We start from the raw sequence: 19,658 nt of genomic DNA, 5'->3' as shown, positions 1-19,658 counted from the left end.
TCCACTAAACCAATACGAATCTGTCGCTAGTTATCAAAAAAAATCACGTTTATAACGGCACAAAATATTACGGAGTATCTTATGATCCCATAGATCAACCGACACCGCCACGTAACTTAATTTCCCGACCAAATTTATCGTCATCTGATTACGATGAAGACTTTATGATTAATTATTTTTCACAAATTAATTTTAATTTCTAACCGCAAACCATAAAAAAACAATTTGCAGCCTAACTTATTGGAAACGTTTCCTGGAAAATCTCCTTCTAAGATCATCAAATTGACATCTCTCCTGCCTTGAATATTTTTTAAAACAAAAAAACGAATGGCCTTGACAAATAATCTACTTAACTTGTTCTAATACACAAAATAGTTAAATAAATATTAGAATAAGATCTAATATCACTATCAAACAAGGGTTAAGCTTGTAACAAAAATCACCAGGCAAATCACATCAGATGTGACAAATGTAAAGCACTGGACTGAGTTTTGATTTTTGAAACACCCTTATGCTTTAAGTTGAGATATAAGATTTAGAGAGTCACATTGCTTGAGCTGGAAAAGAAGAAAAGTAGTATTTAACTTGGAGTTTCAGATGCCATAAGCAGTACTGAAGTAACACTCGATCACATTCCTGTTCAGGATCTGCAGCACCTTGATGTTGGACCGGCCGACAAATCGAGGTGTCTTGAACTGGCTCATTGCGCCGCCGAGATCCAGGTAATGATCCATGATCTTGTGGAACGTTCCTTTGCGCACGATGCATAGCTCGAGAGGTCCAATTGCACCGACTTTGCGCGAAGAAACATAGCCGGCATCCACAAAGGACATGTCCAGACAATTGCAGCAGCTGTGGAGGACGTCCTCTGTCGCAGCATCAGAGCTTAGCTCCCAAAAGATCACATAGTGACCAGGCTCCATGGACGTATCGACATGGCTTGTGAAGTCCACAACTTCAAGCTTTTCCACGGCCAACAGTTTGGCTGCCTCTTCAACTGCCAACTGCAGATCTTTCTCAGTGTTCTTGTCGATGTTGATGCTTAGCACAAGGCTTCTTCTGCATATGAATTGGAGCTCTGGTGTGCTGTTGTGAAAGCCAGCTACCCTTAAGACGTCTCCCAATCTGTACCTATAGAGACCTGTCATAGGATTTCAATATGCTAGTCCTAAAGCATTCTCATAAGAGAAAGAAGTAAAGCCAAAAGATAAGATAAATGGAGCAAATGCAAAGAAAGCAATACCTGCAAAATTGGTAAAGACAATTTCATACTCTTTTCCAACTTCAACTTCAGTAAGGCCAACTGGTTCACCTTCTATATAGTGAATGGTGGCCTTACTGATCTCTGTCTCCTGCCCTACTGGCTTCTCCAGAGGGATGAATTCAAAGTAGCCGATGTTAGGAAGCACGGCGAACGTCACAGACTCAGGCGGTAAACTAGGATTCACATTAGCTCCAATCCAACCTTCCGAAGAGCCATAGTCGGCGCTCATGAGGGGTAGGCTTCCTGCATAATGCCTTAACTTGTTCAAGTAGGGTTCCATGGACCCTGTCATAATGCCATAGACGTACTTGGCATTCGGCCAAAGCTCCTGGATCACGCCGTACCAATTGCTCAACATCATACATTTATTGTAGATAGAGTCCGCGAGATCGGGACTGGGCCTTAAAAGCTTAGAAACAGCTGCACGCATCGATGGAACAGTAATTCTACTTGATAAAACTCCGGTTCGGATATCTTCACAAAGTTCCTCCCACACATCCTCAAATTTCCGGAACGCATGAACTATGCTATGTGCAAATGTAGAGAAGACAAACTGCACTTCATCGGAGTAGATCAGCCCGCAAAGGAGGTGGCAATACAAGGACTGCTGGAAATCAGAACCAAAGATGACTTCATCTGGACTGCAACACTGTGATTGGATATCCTTCATTGTACACTTGAACTGCTCGGTTCGGTACACATTGGTGGTAGCTGTGGTGGCGATGAGGCCACCTTTAGTTTGAACCTGCTTGCTGCTATAGATGAACTGCAGAGCTTTTCCATTGCCAATTGGATATTCTCTGCAAATCACATCTAACTCTTAACTCTGAAGTATATATTGAACATGAACTCACATCTTAGCTTGTTCTATTTGAAACCATATTAATGTATATCACATTTCAAAATATTCATGAAGATGCAGTAATTTGGAAAGTAATTGAACATGAGATTGAAGCAACAAAATGAGTAGTAAACTTTTATACCATTCCTGGTATCACAAATTTACCAAAACACAAGCATAAACCACATCAACAGATTCCACATGGAAAGATTTGGAAAGTGATTATGATTCAGGCATGAGATTGAAGGGGTAGAAAGAGAAGATTAATCTATCAAGCATCATACCTGTTCCGGAATGCAAATGAAGTTCGATAGATCTGCATTGTGGACTGAACTAACTCATCAGTGAATGGCAAAAGCTTGGGTTTTCCTTGTGTTGTACCAGAACTACGTGACAAAGAGCAAGTTTCCAAAATTATAATTACTAGACATTGTGAATAGGGAAAACAAGGAAAAGAGAGGTTCCACCTGAGTGAAATGGAACGTATAGGCTTCCCAGTGAGAATGGGAGAAGTATCTCCGTTGGCTATCCTCTGAATAAAAGGATCTAAGTCGCTGTGAGTGACCAGAGGGACACAAGCCTTGAAGCTCTCAGGGTCAGTTCTTCCTCCGAGGCCTAGTTTCTGCAAGTACTCTGCTTCACCATTTTGTTCGAGTATTTTTCGAAGAGTCTCCCTCTGCTGTTGGCCAGCATCCTTTGTCAGCTCTTCAAACTCATCGATCACGCTCTCGAGGCTGAAAACTCTCATCTTTATCTTACAGTATCAGCGAAGCCTCCTAAAAGTTGCAAGGAAAAACCTCCCAAGTCATTGAAGGGCATTAAAGCTAGTCAACGAACAAGGAAAACACTAACAGATTCTTTAAGGAGCCCGATCTCAAACTAGAATCAAGAATCTCGTTTGATCCGACAAACTTTAATTACTAGAGCAGGACGGATGCATGCAAAGGGAAAACACAAAATCAAACAAAAACGATAGAAGACGAGCAGTGTCTATCAGGAAAGTAAAGATACAAACTGAGGTCATTTCACTTCTTTAAAATCTACTAGTTGAAAAATAAAGTGAACAGAAAGAGAGATTCAATGGGAGGTAAAATAAATTAGGAAAAGGAAGCCAAAGCAACCGAAAGGCGAGAGCAGGAATCGGAGGAACGAGAACACAGTGGAAAAGGCATAAAAACGTCGGCTTTCGACACCTGTCCCGGACACCATCTAAAAACAAATTCGACCTAACAAGAATCCCGCCGGCAGAGCCGCCGCCGCCAACCCTTTCCCCCACCCGATCTGCGCTCGAATCCAACAAACAGCAGACAGAGAAAGAAAGGATCACACAACTCCTCCTTCCTCGAGCTCGATTTTCAATTCGGTCATAAAAGAAATGGTCGCTAGCGAGTATTACTCAATCCAGAAGCATCAAGATCTCACCTTTAGGTCCCTTTCTGCCCTCGCTGCCCTCCAGCAATCTCCACGCCGAGGAACGCCGAACCAAGGGGTCGAATTTATAGAGAAGAGGATTAGGCGGCTGAGCCCCCAGCAGCCGGATGAAGGAAGAAGACCGCTGCGTCGAGTGGGTTGCCGACCGTGAGTGAAGCGACTCCTCAGCCGGCTGCGCTGTTAAGTGCTACTAGTGCCCAGGTTGGGCGACCATGGCGGAGACACACGTCGACGTCAATGCGCTGAGAACGGTGGAATTGGGACACTAACGGAAGTCCGCATGGGACACAGACTGCATAAGTCCTCGCTATTTTAACTCTCTGGGACCATCCCATTTAGCTTGCTGCGGGACTCAAAACACGTCCACCAATCATTGATGCCATCTAGATTATTTCCAGTGTGAAATTTTATTAATCATATAAAATATATAACAAAATAATTTTGGATAAACTTCGAGGATTTATTAATCTGTCATCCATTCATAAAGAATACTATATCACTGCTACAAAGATCTTAAACTATTTTTATAACTACTAATTAAATAAGCATACTGCATACTGCATACTGTTGAAGATAAGAACTGCGTTAATGGAACTCATATTCAGAAAGGAAGTCAGTGCTCTCTATCTATGGATAGGAACACGCGTGGCAGCTGAATGAAATCACAAGAAGATGCAGTGCAATGCCTTTTTTAGTGGATTGCAGACTTGGAGTGTAGCCTAAAGAGGGGAGACCAAATCAAATTTGGGAGCTGATAAGATTAAAAGTGCCAATTAATTTTCAGGTTCGTGTTTAGAGAGGTTTAATAAAACATTATGCATTGCTGACATTGAAAAGGAATGGGCATTAGGTGATGGTAATGGCAATGGAGATGCAGAATGGTTCTTTTCGGTCACTAAAGGAAAAAAAAGCAGAGGCGAGAATTGGGCAGAAGAATAGAGTGGACGACACTGCGACTCCAACACTTAGCTTGCAAGCTATAGACTAGAGAGAGAGAGGCTAGTTGAAAGGTGATAGATAATTAAAAGTTGCACACAGTAAGTTAGTTGTTTAGTTACGTATTTAAACTAAAGTGTACATTAAATATGGAGGTCAGTTTCAGCCAATTGCAGTGATACACCAATTAAGGTTCTCTTGATTCCACATACAAGAGCCTGATACTCCATTTTCTTATTCCAACTAAAGTTATTTTAAGGATTATATGATTCGATCAGTAAAGAAAGATTTGGACGGAAGGAAAATAGTAATAATAAGGGAAATACACAATATTTTATTCAACTATCATTATAACTGATCCTGTCCAGAGTCTGAGTCAGACGAAGATCAAATGAAGTGTTGTTAACATTGACGGAGAGGAGATTGTTACATTATGATCTCACGAGCTTCAGAGAACAGACTCCCACCGTGGCCCGGCAAAACTGCTAGACCTACGCCTGCGATATTAGACCTCTGCACACACTCAGACAAGCACATGGAATGTTAGAGACCATGAACCAGGAAAAAAGTCCTCGAAGCAGACCCTCAGACGCTCAAGTCAGGTACTTTTTCTCCAGAAAAACAGTGTACGAAGGAAGAAGAAAAGTAAACAAGTGTACGAGTGAGCGTACCTGCGCAAGGGAGAGGACGCCCCTTTTTATATGACAATACGTACCTTCTGAAAACCGACCTCTGTCAGGAGATGTCGGATGTCAAGATTTGTTGAGTGGTGGAGGACACGTGACTTTCTCCTATAAACTGGAGGAAGGTTCTACTGACAAATGATCTCAACCACTGGAATATTCCCTGATATACAGCAGATATTCTCTGACAGATAGTTACGATACCCTGACCTATTGTCGCGTAGTGCCTTCTATCATGCCCGGGTATGATTGAAACAACCCTGATCAGTCTATTGAGTGCTGATGAACAGAATGGTCGGGCCCCTTCTGCCAGCTTTGATGATTCCAACCCCACCAAGAGGGATGAGTTTGCTCACGTGGGTCAATCTGACCATCCCTGATTGGTAAAGTCAAGTCGGGTTTGGTCCTGACCGCTCTTCTTGCCACGACCCTGGTTTCCTGACCGGGAGATTCCTTTCTACCTTCAGACACAAGACGGGCCTGAGTGGTCCGCCTACTGTCCCATAGATCTCCTTGATTTCCGACTGTCACGTCCCTTGACTTCTGACTGTCACGTCCCTTGACTTTTGACTATCATATCCCCTTGACCAGACTCTATCATTATCCGTGTTCTAAAAAGCGTCATTAAGCGCCGCTTAAGCGCACTTAAGCACGAAGCGAGGAAGAAAAGCTTCGCTTTAGGTGAAAGCGGGGAAAAAAACGGTCAAAGTATGTTTAACCAAATTAAGCATGATTAAGCGCGCTTAAGCGCGATTTTTTATTTATAATTTTAATTGATTTGTAAATTTTTAAAGAACATAAGGAAAAAAAATTAGAGAAAACGAAGAGACACAATGTCTATTAACTCTTGAGAGAAAAGTCATAATCTGCCATAAACCCCCTATTTGCCTGCTATCGAGAAAACCTAGAAAAAGTGATTGGAAAGTATTACAACTTATCACAAACTTCAAATTTTGCAAACAAATCGGCGGTGGGACGGCGGCGGCAGCGACAGGGGCAGGGGCGACTCTGCACGGTTAGTCTCCCCGGCGATTTATTGAAATTTCATTGATTGACCTCTCGCTCAAAAGCAGGTTTCGATTTGATCGTCATTCTCTGATATGTGATTCATGGTCGTCTCTGGTTTTACCAATTATTAGGACAAATCCAGATCATGCAATCCTTTTTTGTTTAAGCAACCAACAAAGAGCATGTAGATGTAGTGTTGGGACCTTGACGCCCGCTAGAGGGGGGTGAATAGCGTCTCACCCAAATTGATCGCTTCCTATAATGTTAGTGCACAGCGAAAATACAAAAACAAATACTAACGAGAGAAAGCAAGCCTAACACATTAATTTAACATAGTTCGAAGATAAAGCTCCTACTCTACAGTTGTCCGTAAGATGGACGATCCCGATCCGTCGGTGGATGACTCCCCGGAAAACCTCCGACTAGCTCAAGCTCCTTGTCGGTGGAGAAACCTCGCCACAAACATTTGAATACAAGCACACCGATCACACGAAGGCTTGGGAGACTCTAATAGGCTTTAACCAAGTATATTTCGTCAATCATGCTCAAGCACCTCGAGCTCTAATAAATAGAGCTCGAGAGGAAAACACAAAGCTGTTTTCCCGCAACCAGTCGACTGGTGTACGCACCAGTCGACTGGTCCTTTAAGTGAAGCCGACCGTTACCCAACGTTCGACTACCAGTCGGCTGCTACAGTGTACCAGTCAACTGCTACAATACTGCTACAGTGCCACAACAGTGTTGCTACAGTACTGCTACAGTAAATCCTAAAACACGTAGAATTTTACCCTGAGTACAATCACTCAGCACTCGTCCTCGCCCGACCAACCTAGACCTAGCCTTCTAGCCTCCTCCATCAGCCTCGCGTCCCTCGGATGTCTCCCCATCCTTCACGTCTTGCCTTCTGGAGCTTCCTTCGGCCTTGTCCATATTGTCGGGTCTTCCTTTGCCAAGAGGCTCCTCACCTCCGGGACTTCATCCATTGCCAAGTCACACTTGGACTTACGTTGCCAAGACTACATGCTTGGACTTACACCGCCAAGACTCATTCTTGGACTTTCCTCCTTTGTCAAGATCACACTTGGACTTTCCTTGTTGTACCTGTATCCTGCATACTCACAATGCATATCAAATATAACAATAAACCTAAGTTAAACTTTTGCCTAAACATCAAAACCTATGGCACCTAGATTGCTCCAACATGTAGATCATGTAGTAAATAGTTGTTCTGCTTATTTTTATCATATTAAATGTATGTCTTTTGTTAAAAATTAAGATTTTGGATAATATCTAGTTTTTTATCGGATAATATGGAAGATGAGATGAATGAAGATGAGGAGATTGAATTAGATAATATGTAGTTTTTTATGTTCTTTTATTGTGAAAACTGAAAACTAATGGATATTATAAACTTTGTGACTTTTGTCTTTCTAAACATGTGAGAAATTTATGTATGAACCATAAATTTATCATGTTTAAGTATTATTTGATCTATTTATTTATTTAAAATAATTAAATTTTATTTAAAAATAAAAAATATTTTTTTACGCTTAAAATTATCCTAAACTCACTTAAAGCTTATAAAGATTGAAGTTTGGACTCGGCGCTTCATCATACTTCGCACTTTTTAAAACATTGATCATTATACACTGTATCAATGATATTATCATCCTAACATGCATACGCATGTGAATTGTCCAAGAGCACGTTCTTCATAAGGGACGGATACTAACTACAAAAAGACTTATTCAATGCATGAACAAAGCTCATTGCAATGTTGTTTTTGTATATCATTTTTAAAGGAGCAAATTTTTGTCGATTACTTTCCATACATTGTCCTGAAAATTCAGATTAATCTTTTGTTTTTTCAGTGGGTGGCGGACGGTGCATTACGCATGTGTGTTGGATTATATCGTCATGCAATTGCATCCATCCAAGTCTTGTGCGTAGTTACGTATGGAAAGACGTGAACTCTCAAAGTTAGTTGATTATTGCGATAGACAAATGAAGGGAACTGGATAAAGTTATACAGCATATGGTGTGAGTGCAGTGAGTGGTCGTTTTAATAAGTGAGACATGGAGAGTTAGTGGATTGGCAAGAACTGAAGTGCTCGTCATCCTCGGAGTCGAATTGAATGGCTTGTAAATAACTTTAAATATCTATTTAATCCATGAGAATTCAAAAATCAGAGTGGCGCAGCGGAAGCGTGGTGGGCCCATAACCCACAGGTCTGAGGATTGAAACCTCGCTCTGATAAGTTTTTGTTGATTTTTATTTTCCCCGAATTGAATTAAAAAATATATATATAAACCGGGTTCGGTTCGCGGGAGTGGACGGTCGACCTGTGCTAGCACGCGGCCCAGTCGTCCGAGGCCTAATATTATTAAATTCGGGAAAATGACCATTTAGAAATGCAGCAAAATTTACATAAAATGTTATTTATATATTTTTTTTTCATTTTTTAAACGAAAGCATTGAGATGGAATTAAATAGTTAAAATTTATGAATCTTCCATAAAATTTATTTGAAAATTTTTTTGGCAGCTATTTCTCATTAATTTTTATTAGAAATTGTTCAAAGCATTTATTGAAATGAGATTTATCATTTATGACGAACGATTCCACTAGAATCAACTCCTAAAAAGATGTAACGGGATAAATCTCTTTATATCCAAATATATTCTCTTTTCAAATATGCTAAAGTTAAGTTAAATCTCTCATGAAATATATCCAAATAATTTAGTTGAACTCGACCATTTTAAAACATCATTGCCAATAGATTCTTCTACGAGTTTTCTATTGCCATGAATTTCATTCAATAGAAAATTCATGAGATAATTAAATTAATAACTCGGCACTTGATCCCGAGAATCATTAGTAGACGTTATATAGATAAAAAAAATTGATAAAAACTGTTAAGGTAATTTTAACATAGAAAAGTCTCAGGTCTTCTAACTCTTTAATTTCTCTCAGATCTTTCGACTCTTACCTTTCGGATCTCTTGGCTCTTTAACCTCTTGCTCTTTTAATCTCTCAACTCCTTAACTTTTCAACTCTTGACTTTTAGATTTCTCGACCCTCGACTCTCGGGATAATTGCTCTCTTGGTTTATTGGTCTCTTGGCGACACAAGACATAGGAACATTTCAAAAAAAATATAAACCATCGCATAATTTTAAGATTATTTAATCATCACATAAATTTTAGATTATTTCGAGAAAAAAATAACGACGTTAAAGTTTACGAATAGTCCCCTCGGGATGGTACGATGATTGAGATAGTTATCACATAAAATCTTAGGATTAAAACTCGACACATCTAAATATATCTTCTTGTTGGAAAAAACAATTTGTTGTCAGAGATTTTTTAGAGACTTAGCTGAATTTAAAATTATAGAATCTAAATTCAACTTACAATCGAGATGACCTGAGCGGATAATCTCAGGCTGTTAGTAGGGGCTGATTTCTGCAACGTACCGAAGAGCGGCTGATCGGACTCAGTCGTCGAGCGGGCAGATCCGCTGAGCAGCAGGTCTGTATTTCTGAGCTGAGCAGTCAAGAGACAGGCAGATCGATCAGACAGATCAGTAGTCCAACCAAAGTGATCGAACAATAAGGTCGGGCGATTAGAAAGGCCTGGCGAGAAGCAGGCCGGGCGAGCTGACAGGCAAACAAGCTGGTCGGGTGAAACAGTCAGGCCGAGCGTAGACAGACCGGTCTAAGCAGACATGTCGAGTGTCAGTCAAGCCGGTCGAAGCAGACAGGCCGGGAGTAGCGGTAGGTCGAGTGTAGACTGACCGATCGAGCGAAGCAGACAACCAAGCGGGATGGTGAAAGTCGGGCGAACAGACAGGCCGACCAGGCGAAGCAGACAGACAGGTTAGGCGAATAGAGAGGTCGACCGGATGGATGAAGAGACCGACTGGGAAAACTGACCGAGGCCTGCGACTAACACAGTTTCCTTGAAACAGATTCGCCCACCTTCGCCAGTGCTTTGAGGTTTACTCGAGTCGTCTATTTCCCAGGATATAATAGTTGACCATGATTCCATCCAACACTAGTGGTCACGACGAACTGAGAGGCATCCGAATGTTATCACGGGCACTCTGCCGAGCAGGAGTTGCACGACAGAGAATGAGAGAATGAAGGTGGAGAGAAGCTTGTGTCGCTGTGTGTCTTCTGCTTGTGATCGAAGTCTCCTTATATAAGAGCTTAGATCAACGACAACGTTAATGGTTGATTAATGATAAAAAAAGTTTACGTGGTAAAATATTGGTTTCGACCGGTCCAACATTCAACACACGCAGGTCATGCCCACAAACGAACCAACATGGTTCAGTGCAATCCAGACCCTAGATTTATACCCCTATCACCCACACATGATAGAGAGTCTCTCCCCATGCATTTGTTCACATCCTCGATACATGTGAATCAATATAAATTAACTATCATATCATGAAACTCTCAACGTGAAACTAAAATTTCATTCACAATGAAATCTCTTTCAACTTCCACCTCTTCTACCTCCGCTTTTATTCAACACTTTTATATTTTCATCACCTATACTAATAACTAATGATCATCTACGATTTACCTCATTTATATTAATATGAGTTGAATCGCCCACACCTTTTGTCCCTCTAATCAGAAAAAAAAAATCAAGAAATAACGGCCACAAAATTAATCAAATCACCATGCATGAACCAGATGCTTCGCCACTTTTCCCTATAAACAGCTAATTTGGCCCCATTGCTGCAAAAACAAAACAAATTATATTCTTAAAATTTCTTATCAGGAAGCAATAGTCAAACAATATCCTATCCACAAATAATTACTCTCGCAGTGTCCGCCAGGATCATCGTTTCGTCACAATGGCTCCTTCCTATCTACTGTACCCAACACATACACACGTGAGAGCCCGCTTTACGCACAACGTCTTCAAGCGGGACCCACATGACAATACAGATCCCTGCACTGCGGGGTAAAAGAGTGAGTATCCCCGTCTGACACCTGCACAAAGCGAACCTCTTTCTTTTCTCTCCCCCTCAGGAGAACGGAACCTCTCGCCGCCACTTTCGAGGAAAGAAAAGAGCCAATGGAGGTCGCCTTCGCTTGATCCGCTTGTCCCAGGACCTCCGGGAAGCTTCGTGCCTCTCCGAAGTGCTCGGTCCGTGTAGGTTTTCAGATCGATCTGATCTTTGCTGCGGAGTTTGATGGCATCAGAGGATGTGGTGGGGAAGAGCACGGGGGAATCGGCGGTGACGACGATAGTGAATCTCGCGGAGGAGGCGAAGCTCGCGCGAGAGGGAGTCAAGGCTCCCAGTCACGCGATCCTGAGCATCTGCAAGTCCCTTGTGGCCGGTGGAGTAGCGGGAGGAGTGTGAGTTACTTTGGTCTCTTTTCACCAATATTGACTGACACTGATCTGTCCTTTTTTTTCTTGAAATTATTGATGATTAGAGTTGCTTTCCTGTTTTTTCTTCCAACTATTCATTGATCGTGTCTGGGTGCAAAGGTTGCTTTCTGGTTTCTTATGACCTATTGACCTGTAATCTTGGTTCTCTCGTTTTTTTTTTTGTTTCTTGCAAGTCTTACCCTTCCCAAAATGTCGTTAGTCACGTCGACATTTCAGCGGAATAATTATTGCAAGTCTGAAGCTCAACGATTATAACTTTTAACTCCTTATTACTTATCATATGGTATGTGTTCATACAGATTTGAATTTTATGCAGATTGGTAGTCTTTCATAAAATTCAGAATGAGTCATCATTCCGATTGACCTCTAACAAATGATACCAGCCTGACTAACTAACCATACGAAGCTGACACACTGCACAATTCTAGCCTGTGAACTGGCATGTCATCCAATATGTAATGCCAGAGGCTTATGCATAGACCTTGAGAGCTATAGCAAATGAGAGTTGAAATCCTTTGGCTCTGGTTTGTACTTTTGCCAGAAGTCCACCTCATCCATGTCGTGTGGCTGTCCCTGCTCAGTTCGGCACAAACTTAATAATTTGAATTCAGTTTGGTCAGAACATTTCCACTAATCCATAATACATAGTGGTGCTGGGAGACTCTTTCAGTGTTTACTCATTTTAGATAGCCAGATGAGCCTTCACCCTGAATGATGGCAATTCATAGTCAACTAGAAATGAACATTTTGGGTTAGAGTCATCTTGGTTGTTGATTACTGCAAAAATTCTTTAGGCACATAGGTTGTCAGTATAAATACTATAGTATAGATGGGAATGTGTGTTATTTTACTACTGTGAATTTATTTTTCAATTCCCTAAAAGAATGATAACTAGCTGATCTTTCAGAGCCTTTTCTTAGCTATTAAAGCTTATTTCATCCTCTAGGGTAAACAAATACTAAAAGTATAACCCCTAGTGCTTACCAATTCTGGTTTCTTCAGAATAAAAGTTAAAATTTGTCATTTTTTGGATTTGTTGGTTCATATTTTGTTAGATTGGTACTCATTTTAATAATCAATCTAACGACCTATTCTAACTGATAATATTTTGAAAGAGAAAATTAATAATAAATCTAACTACCTATTCTAAAGGATAATATCTTGAAGTGTTATTTGAATGTGTATTTGGGGATCCTATCATTTGAAAGGAACCTGCACCCTATCACATAAAAAAAAAAATGGAGAAAAGAGGGATAGGATGATCACTTCGAGAGAATCAACCTCCATTAATGATCACTTCGAGGAAACCAACCTCTAATAATCAAAATAATTGGATTAATTAATTGTATTGCTTTATTTCTTGTCTCTATAAACTCTGTTATTGAAAATTGTTAATTTTAGCATTTAGATTGGCAATTCAGTATCATTAGCAGATATGCAATACTATGAAGATGAGTTGCTGAAGCGTATATTGGATCTTGAATACTACCAGTTCATACTTTGTATAAATTTTTAGATGGCTGGGACTAGAATTAATCCTCCTGAAATAAGGTGATCATGTATTTTCATAACAAGATTTCAAGTTTGCAACAAAATAAAATTTTGATTGGTTTGTTGTGAGATTAGGCATATACTTGGATACTTGTTTTAAGGCTCTCAACATAATGTAAAAGGTTTTGAGAAAGTCTTGCCATGCTTAGGCGCAGTATATGACATTTTTTCTCGTATTGGAACTTTTGGAAAAACATCTTATTCGTCTTAATTACTTTTCCTTCTTTTCTCTTTTTTTTTTCTCTAAAGAAGAGTGCTACTATTTTGACAAAAGTGTGCGTGATTGTCATTAAAGAGGATCCTTTGTCTATAAGGAATTAGGTTTGTTTGTTCATGTTGCACTATTATTTTCACCTGTGTGAATCTAACTTATCTAACTTTAACTGAAGTTCTAGTTTTTTTCTTCAAATGTGTTCTCATTATTTAAGAATGAAGTAAAAGAATTGAAAGGGATTTCTAAACATACGCTCAATGTTTTTGCAGATCAAGAACAGCTGTTGCTCCACTTGAGCGGCTAAAAATCCTATTGCAGGTGGCATTTTGTTTGGATTATCTATCATTTTTCTTTCCTTCCTTTTTTTTTGATTTTGTTCTTTTTTGGCAACTTTATATTTATGTGAAAAAACCTATCTTGTGTTTCTTTCTGAGATTCAGGTATCATTACCACAGTACACGTTTCTTATATGACAGAATCAAAAAATATTTGTGCATCACTGCATTTTAGTGTTTTCTTTCATTATTTGCATGTCTTCTTTAGCAAAAATTTCTAAGGATGACCCTTCAAACCATCAAATATTGTTGAGAAAGCATGTTCAATGTCAGTCAATAAATTCCATAGTAAAGTTGAATCCATCATAGTGAAGGAATTGTTGGATATTGTAGCCTGCTAGAAGGGAGGTTGGATAGACGATCACCCCAAACGTTCGCTTTCCTACATATTCGTTAGTGCACAACGGAAATACAAAACTAATACGAATACAAAAGCTAAAGACAAGAAAGAAATGAAAACTCTAACACGTTCGTTTAACATGGTTTAGAGATAAAGCTGGATCGAAAAGAATTTAGATATCTCGACATTAGTATGATACTGCCCACTTTGGGCCTAAGCCGATCTTTCCCATGTGTTTTCAATGTGGGACTATGTTTGCAACCATGCAATCCCAACAATCCCCCCCTCAAACAAAGGACCACAGGATCCCCCTCAAGTATCGGGCCACTCTTGACCTGCTCAAGACCTCCTCTCGAGCATCGGGTCACCTTGACCTACTCAGGCCTCCCCTACTTTGTTCAAGGTTTCTCCCACATGGTTCGATCTTGGATCATGACTCTGGCTCATGCTTCTTCTGGCGGTTAGTCCGGTGAAGAGCGACCTCGCTCTGATACCAATTGTAGGATCGAAAAGAATTTAGATATCTCCACAATAGTATGATATTGTCCATCTTGGGCCTATGCCCTCATGGTTTTACTCTTGGGCTCTACCCAAAAGGCCTCATGCTAATGGAGATATCTTTTTCTTATAAATCCATGATCTTTCCATGTGGGACTATGTTTGCAACCCTGCAACTCCAACAAAAGCTCCTACTCTACGGTTATCCGTAAGATGGACGATCTCTATCCGTTAGTGGATTAGTCCTGGGCAAACTCCGACTAGCACAATCCTCCTCGGTGGAGAAATCTTGCCACAAACTCGATCAAGACCTTGAATTGCACTAAGAACTTGGAGACTCTAATTAGGGGTTAACCATCTTTAATTTTGTCACCAAGGTCAACCACCCCAAGCTTCATTATATAGAGCTTGGGGAAATCAGCAAGCTGATTTTACTGTTACTAGTCAACTAGTCCTTGTATCAGTCGACTAGTCCTTACACCAGTCGACTAGTCCTTACACCAGTCGACTGGTGCTAGTCAACGACACTCCACAGAGTCCGTGATTCTGCCAACGACTCTTTACCAATCGATTGGTGTCTCAGCCGTCGGGCATAGAAACATTCTGTGTCCTGCCCTAGTTGACTGGTCCAGTTGCCAGTCGATTGGTAAAACCTTAAACCTAAGGTTTCCCTTCCCGAGTACATTTCTCTCGCACTCAGACCCTCACGACTCAGTTAACTCTTCCTCACAGCTTTGACCTCTTGTCTTCAAGCCTCCTTCCTTTGGCTCTCGTCCCTCGGATGCATTCAAGCCCGCGGCTTGTCCCAATGTCATCCTTCACGTATGCCTCGAAGTGCTCTTTCCTTGGCTTGTCCCAATGTCATCCTTCACGTATTTTGTCCACGATTCCTCAAATGTTTCATCCTTCACTGGACTCGAAGCCATCAAGCTAAGTCATATGTGTATCATATAAACCTGCACAACTCAAATACACATATCAAATACAAGGGTAAACTTAATTTAAACCCTTTACCCAAACATCAAAACTCATGATCACACCGGACCCTCAAGATTGTTGCCAACAGGAATGATAGTAAGAAACTAAAGAAAATATTGGCAAATTAACTTGCAGACACACCAAAAGTTGGGAAATTCTCAAAAGGTGTGCCTCATTTGTTTTTTTCTTAATTCACGTACCTTCTCTTGCCTTTTCTACTTTTCATGCCCAAAGTACCCTTTGTGTCATGAAAGCCACTTTTTTCTTAATTTTGAGGTCTAAAGCTATACTATTTTCGAAAAATAAGGGCATTATTTGATTCGTATGAGTGAGTATGTATCTGGGAAATAAAAGAGTTAAAATGAGATTGTTTGGGCCAAGGCGGTTTATGCCACACCACCTTGATGGATCTGGGAACATCAAATGGTTGAGGGAAGGCCACCAAATGTTGCTCTCGGTGCTCCCACAAACCCAACCATGTGCTCCGACTTCCACTTCCACTACCTGACCATCCAACTCTACCAAGGTTGTCTGTGTCAAACCTTTTTCGATTGCTATTATCCATATATTCATTTATTTATTTTTGTGAGATGGCCTAAGTTCAAATGTAGGTAGGTATTGTTTTGCAACTAATGTCTTTGTATATGGAGTTGATGCTGTACTATGTCCAATATTGTTCATAAATTATCTGGTATGTGCCGTTCACAATGTATTTTTGTTTTCTCATATTGAATTTATGGTGATAAATATAGGTTCAAAACCGCCATGCTATTCAGTATAATGGAACTATTCAAGGGCTCAAGCATATATGGAAAACTGAAGGTTTTCGAGGGCTTTTCAGAGGCAATGGTACTAATTGTGCACGTATTGTCCCAAACTCAGCTGTAAAGTTTTTCAGCTATGAACAAGCATCAAGGTAAGTTTTGATGTCATGCAATCACATTTCAAAATTCTCCTTTATTGTTGCAAGATTTGTAACCTGAAGCCTTGTTCTGATTTAGTCAATTAACTATCAAGTCTCTTAAAATTATTATTCCAAACCTTCTTTCCGAGAAGTAATGTCCTCTTTGTTCTGGAAACTTATTCGTCGTATCTGTTTGCTTCAAAAGTAAGTTTTGCAATTTAACTAAGTAAACATTTTCTTCATCCAACATGCTGTCAGTACTAGTGAGAAAAAAAAATCTCTTCATCTCAAACCATGTCAAGTGCTAGCTCTATTCTAGTGCCATTTTCTAAGATTGGACTTAACAGACATTCTGACCTGAAAATATGATAAACATTATCACAGGATTAAGAATGCACGACACAAGTTGATGGTCGTGGTCTATTTTCTAGTCCTAAAACTAACTTGATCATCTTCTCACTCAAGGAATCTAATTGAGGTGTCATGATAAAATCAAAATGGATTGTCAAAAAATAGGTCTGCCGCCTAGTTTGGCCATTTCTTTTATATTACTCTTTTTTTGGGGCAAAATGTTTGTTTCTTATTACTAATATTTTGATATATTTATCAGTGGAATTTTGTGGCTTTACCGGCGTCAATCTGGAAATGGTACGCCTTGCCCTCATATAATGTGTGTTTTGTCTTTTATCTTCAGACCTTATATTATGTTCATGCATTGCTAGGTTGTTTTTTAACTCACTGAAAAGAATATTTTACAGCATTCCACATCCACCTATTGTATCAAATTGATTTTCCTTTTTAAAAGTAAGCCAGTTTCTGAGTCAATCCTGACATTTATGCAATTATGCCTTTGATATTGTATCTGTAGTTCTGTACCACCTTTTTCCATTGATAATTGTTAATACAACAAACCTTAGGAAAAAAAAGAATGGGCAGTTGTTCATGATTAACTTAGTTGATATGGTTTAGGACACCAGAGTTCTTGGCCAACTTGTTTGTTCTACAGTTAGTTGGATGCATGGATGTAGTGTACATAACTCACATTCATCTTGGTAAGGCCAAATTCACTACTTTGGCTGAACATTTTTCCAATTAATTCGTTTTGGATGGTATTTTTGAAGACATTAGAAAATAAATGCCCATTAAAGTCTACACTATAGATCTCTGTCACTCAATGTCTCTTCAATTAATCAGTAAAATCATTCTTTGTTATGAGTGCTTGTGAATGGTTTTGTATTTCTCAAGCAGAAGATGCCCAACTTAGTCCTGTATTACGTCTTGGTGCTGGAGCATGTGCTGGTATAATTGCTATGTCCGCTACTTATCCAATGGATATGGTCCGTGGAAGGATTACAGTTCAGGTGCTCCTACCTCTTGCTATTGTCATGTCTTCTATTACATGGTATATCCTTTAACTCTTAGCGTATATTGATTACCAATATATTGTTTTCCAAAACAGACCAAAAACTCACCTTACCAGTACAGAGGAATGTTTCATGCATTAGGCACTGTTTATCGTGAAGAAGGCTTCCGTGCTCTGTACAAAGGGTGGCTTCCATCTGTCATAGGAGTAGTAAGTGATCTTAGAATCTCATTTTTCATTTTCTTCAGCTGGCACATCCAAATAGTTGGCACTATAGATGTTTATTTTTATTACCATTGAAACAGATGTAAGAAAAACATCAACAGAAACTCAACCAACTTTTTTCTTGTCATTCTGGTAATACATCTGAAATGATAAACCTATAGTACGAAGTTTTGACATAGTAAGGGCTAACCTACTGCAAGCTTAGAGCTCTTAAGAATCATGACCAGAAGAAGCCTTCTATCCCATCCCAAACTTAACCACGACAGATTATTTTGCTATATGAATATTTGATAGTGTAATTCAAAGCACTTTCTTATTATTGTCTTTGCAGATTCCATATGTTGGACTCAATTTTGCGGTCTATGAGTCATTAAAGGATTGGCTAATCAAATCTAACCCATATGGCCTTGTCCAAGACTCGGAATTGAGTGTTGTCACGAGGCTTGCTTGCGGTGCTGCTGCGGGAACGGTCGGTCAAACAGTTGCCTACCCTCTAGATGTCATTCGCAGAAGAATGCAAATGGTTGGTTGGAAAGATGCTGCCTCAGTTGTGACAGGGAAAGGAAACAGTAAAGCTCCCCTGGAATACACCGGAATGGTCGATGCTTTCAGGAAAACTGTGCGTCATGAAGGCTTTGGGGCCCTATACAAGGGTCTTGTACCCAATTCAGTAAAGGTTAGTGCCGTGTACTGTTATCTTAAGTCATTTGTTGAGAATTGCAACCATAATAAGTCTCATTTAATATTTTTGTCATTTTGAGTTTCAGGTGGTACCATCCATAGCAATTGCATTTGTGACTTATGAGGGTGTAAAGGATGTTCTTGGAGTGGAAATGAGAATATCCGACTAAAACTTGAATTAGGAGCGGGAGTAGTGGTATTTTGCAGGCGTTTTGGCTGTTGTCCGTGTAGGTTCATTAAATGGGAGGTCGGGAATCTATACGCCGGAAGATCGATGCCCAGCTAGGCAATCTAGTTTGCCACCTGGAATCGAAATAGTTTATTTGCTTGAGAGAACACGTAGCTCTCACGGAATGCTTTGAGAATACTTTTTTCCTTTTTATGCTCGACGATGAAGCCCAGGGCAGTTTCTTTTCCTTTGGTAGTTTTCTATCTTATGTTTAGTAATAAATATGATGTGATTGGTATCTCCCTTGTACGGGTTACCCGTGATGATGACTTAAATGGAGAATTAAGACTTTTTTTTTTCTTTTGCCTGTCATCTTCAATTCCATTGAGTTTGCCACGGTATATTTGAGAAATTTTCAGATGAAATATTGACATCGGGATGCTACTATGTTTTTAAATTGATTTTTTCTCATTATATTATCAAAAAAACCTTGTAAGTTTTCTCTTTCTTTTAATATTCTATTCGTACCATAGTTATTTTTTGTCGGATTGAAATCTGGCAATTAAATTCTCCTTATTTTATCAATCAATTATTCATTTAGTTATTTACTTTGGGTTAATAAAGCAAATAATTTTATTTTATCTCTTCCAATACATGATTCGTGTTTTTTATTTTTGTCCGTCTCTTCGGATGAGTCTAATGGTTAACGTATGAGGTGTTATAATCATGAGGTTTGGAGAGGTTAGTAGTCGTCCGTGATTTACCTATTTCGTGTTGACTCTGGGATTGGTTGGCGGGGGCATTGGGGGTGAGCACATTTGTC

The 19,658-nt window shown here is 39.8% G+C and overlaps 2 protein-coding genes across 2 annotated transcripts; one reads left to right on the top strand and one right to left on the bottom strand.

Annotated features, from left to right (window-relative positions):
* Positions 1 to 386: 386 nt before the first annotated feature.
* On the bottom strand, positions 387 to 3,873 carry LOC122031793 (jasmonoyl--L-amino acid synthetase GH3.5-like). Its single transcript, XM_042590935.1, has 5 exons — positions 3,528 to 3,873; positions 2,573 to 2,881; positions 2,390 to 2,491; positions 1,244 to 2,064; positions 387 to 1,141 (listed from the first exon to the last, which is right to left on the bottom strand). The coding sequence occupies exons 2-5, from the start codon at positions 2,851 to 2,853 to the stop codon at positions 594 to 596; spliced, it is 1,752 nt and encodes a 583-aa protein (XP_042446869.1). The 5' UTR covers positions 2,854 to 2,881; positions 3,528 to 3,873; the 3' UTR covers positions 387 to 593.
* Positions 3,874 to 11,169: 7,296 nt separating this feature from the next.
* LOC122032070 (mitochondrial adenine nucleotide transporter ADNT1-like) lies at positions 11,170 to 19,198 on the top strand. The gene is made up of 8 exons (XM_042591322.1): positions 11,170 to 11,541; positions 13,612 to 13,660; positions 16,246 to 16,409; positions 17,008 to 17,045; positions 17,646 to 17,758; positions 17,857 to 17,970; positions 18,317 to 18,661; positions 18,753 to 19,198. Exons 1-8 carry the CDS (start codon positions 11,375 to 11,377, stop codon positions 18,834 to 18,836), a joined length of 1,074 nt encoding a protein of 357 aa, XP_042447256.1. The 5' UTR covers positions 11,170 to 11,374; the 3' UTR covers positions 18,837 to 19,198.
* Positions 19,199 to 19,658: the final 460 nt, after the last annotated feature.

This window comes from Zingiber officinale, chromosome 11A (genome assembly GCF_018446385.1).
Source record: "Zingiber officinale cultivar Zhangliang chromosome 11A, Zo_v1.1, whole genome shotgun sequence".
NCBI classification, from domain to species: Eukaryota; Viridiplantae; Streptophyta; class Magnoliopsida; order Zingiberales; family Zingiberaceae; genus Zingiber; species Zingiber officinale.
The sequence above is the reverse complement of the archived record's forward strand: the minus strand, read 5'-3'. Positions and strand labels throughout refer to the sequence as shown.

Coding starts and splice junctions, on each gene's coding strand:
- LOC122032070 (XM_042591322.1), top strand. CDS start 11,375: ATGGCATCAGAGGATGTGGTGGGGAAGAGCACGGGGGAATCGGCGGTG. Junction 11,542..13,611: donor GGTGGAGTAGCGGGAGGAGT/GTGAGTTACTTT, acceptor ATGTTTTTGCAG/ATCAAGAACAGCTGTTGCTC. Junction 17,759..17,856: donor GTGGAAGGATTACAGTTCAG/GTGCTCCTACCT, acceptor TTTCCAAAACAG/ACCAAAAACTCACCTTACCA.
- LOC122031793 (XM_042590935.1), bottom strand. CDS start 2,853: ATGAGAGTTTTCAGCCTCGAGAGCGTGATCGATGAGTTTGAAGAGCTG. Junction 2,492..2,572: donor ATACGTTCCATTTCACTCAG/GTGGAACCTCTC, acceptor TTTGTCACGTAG/TTCTGGTACAACACAAGGAA. Junction 2,065..2,389: donor TCATTTGCATTCCGGAACAG/GTATGATGCTTG, acceptor TGTGATTTGCAG/AGAATATCCAATTGGCAATG.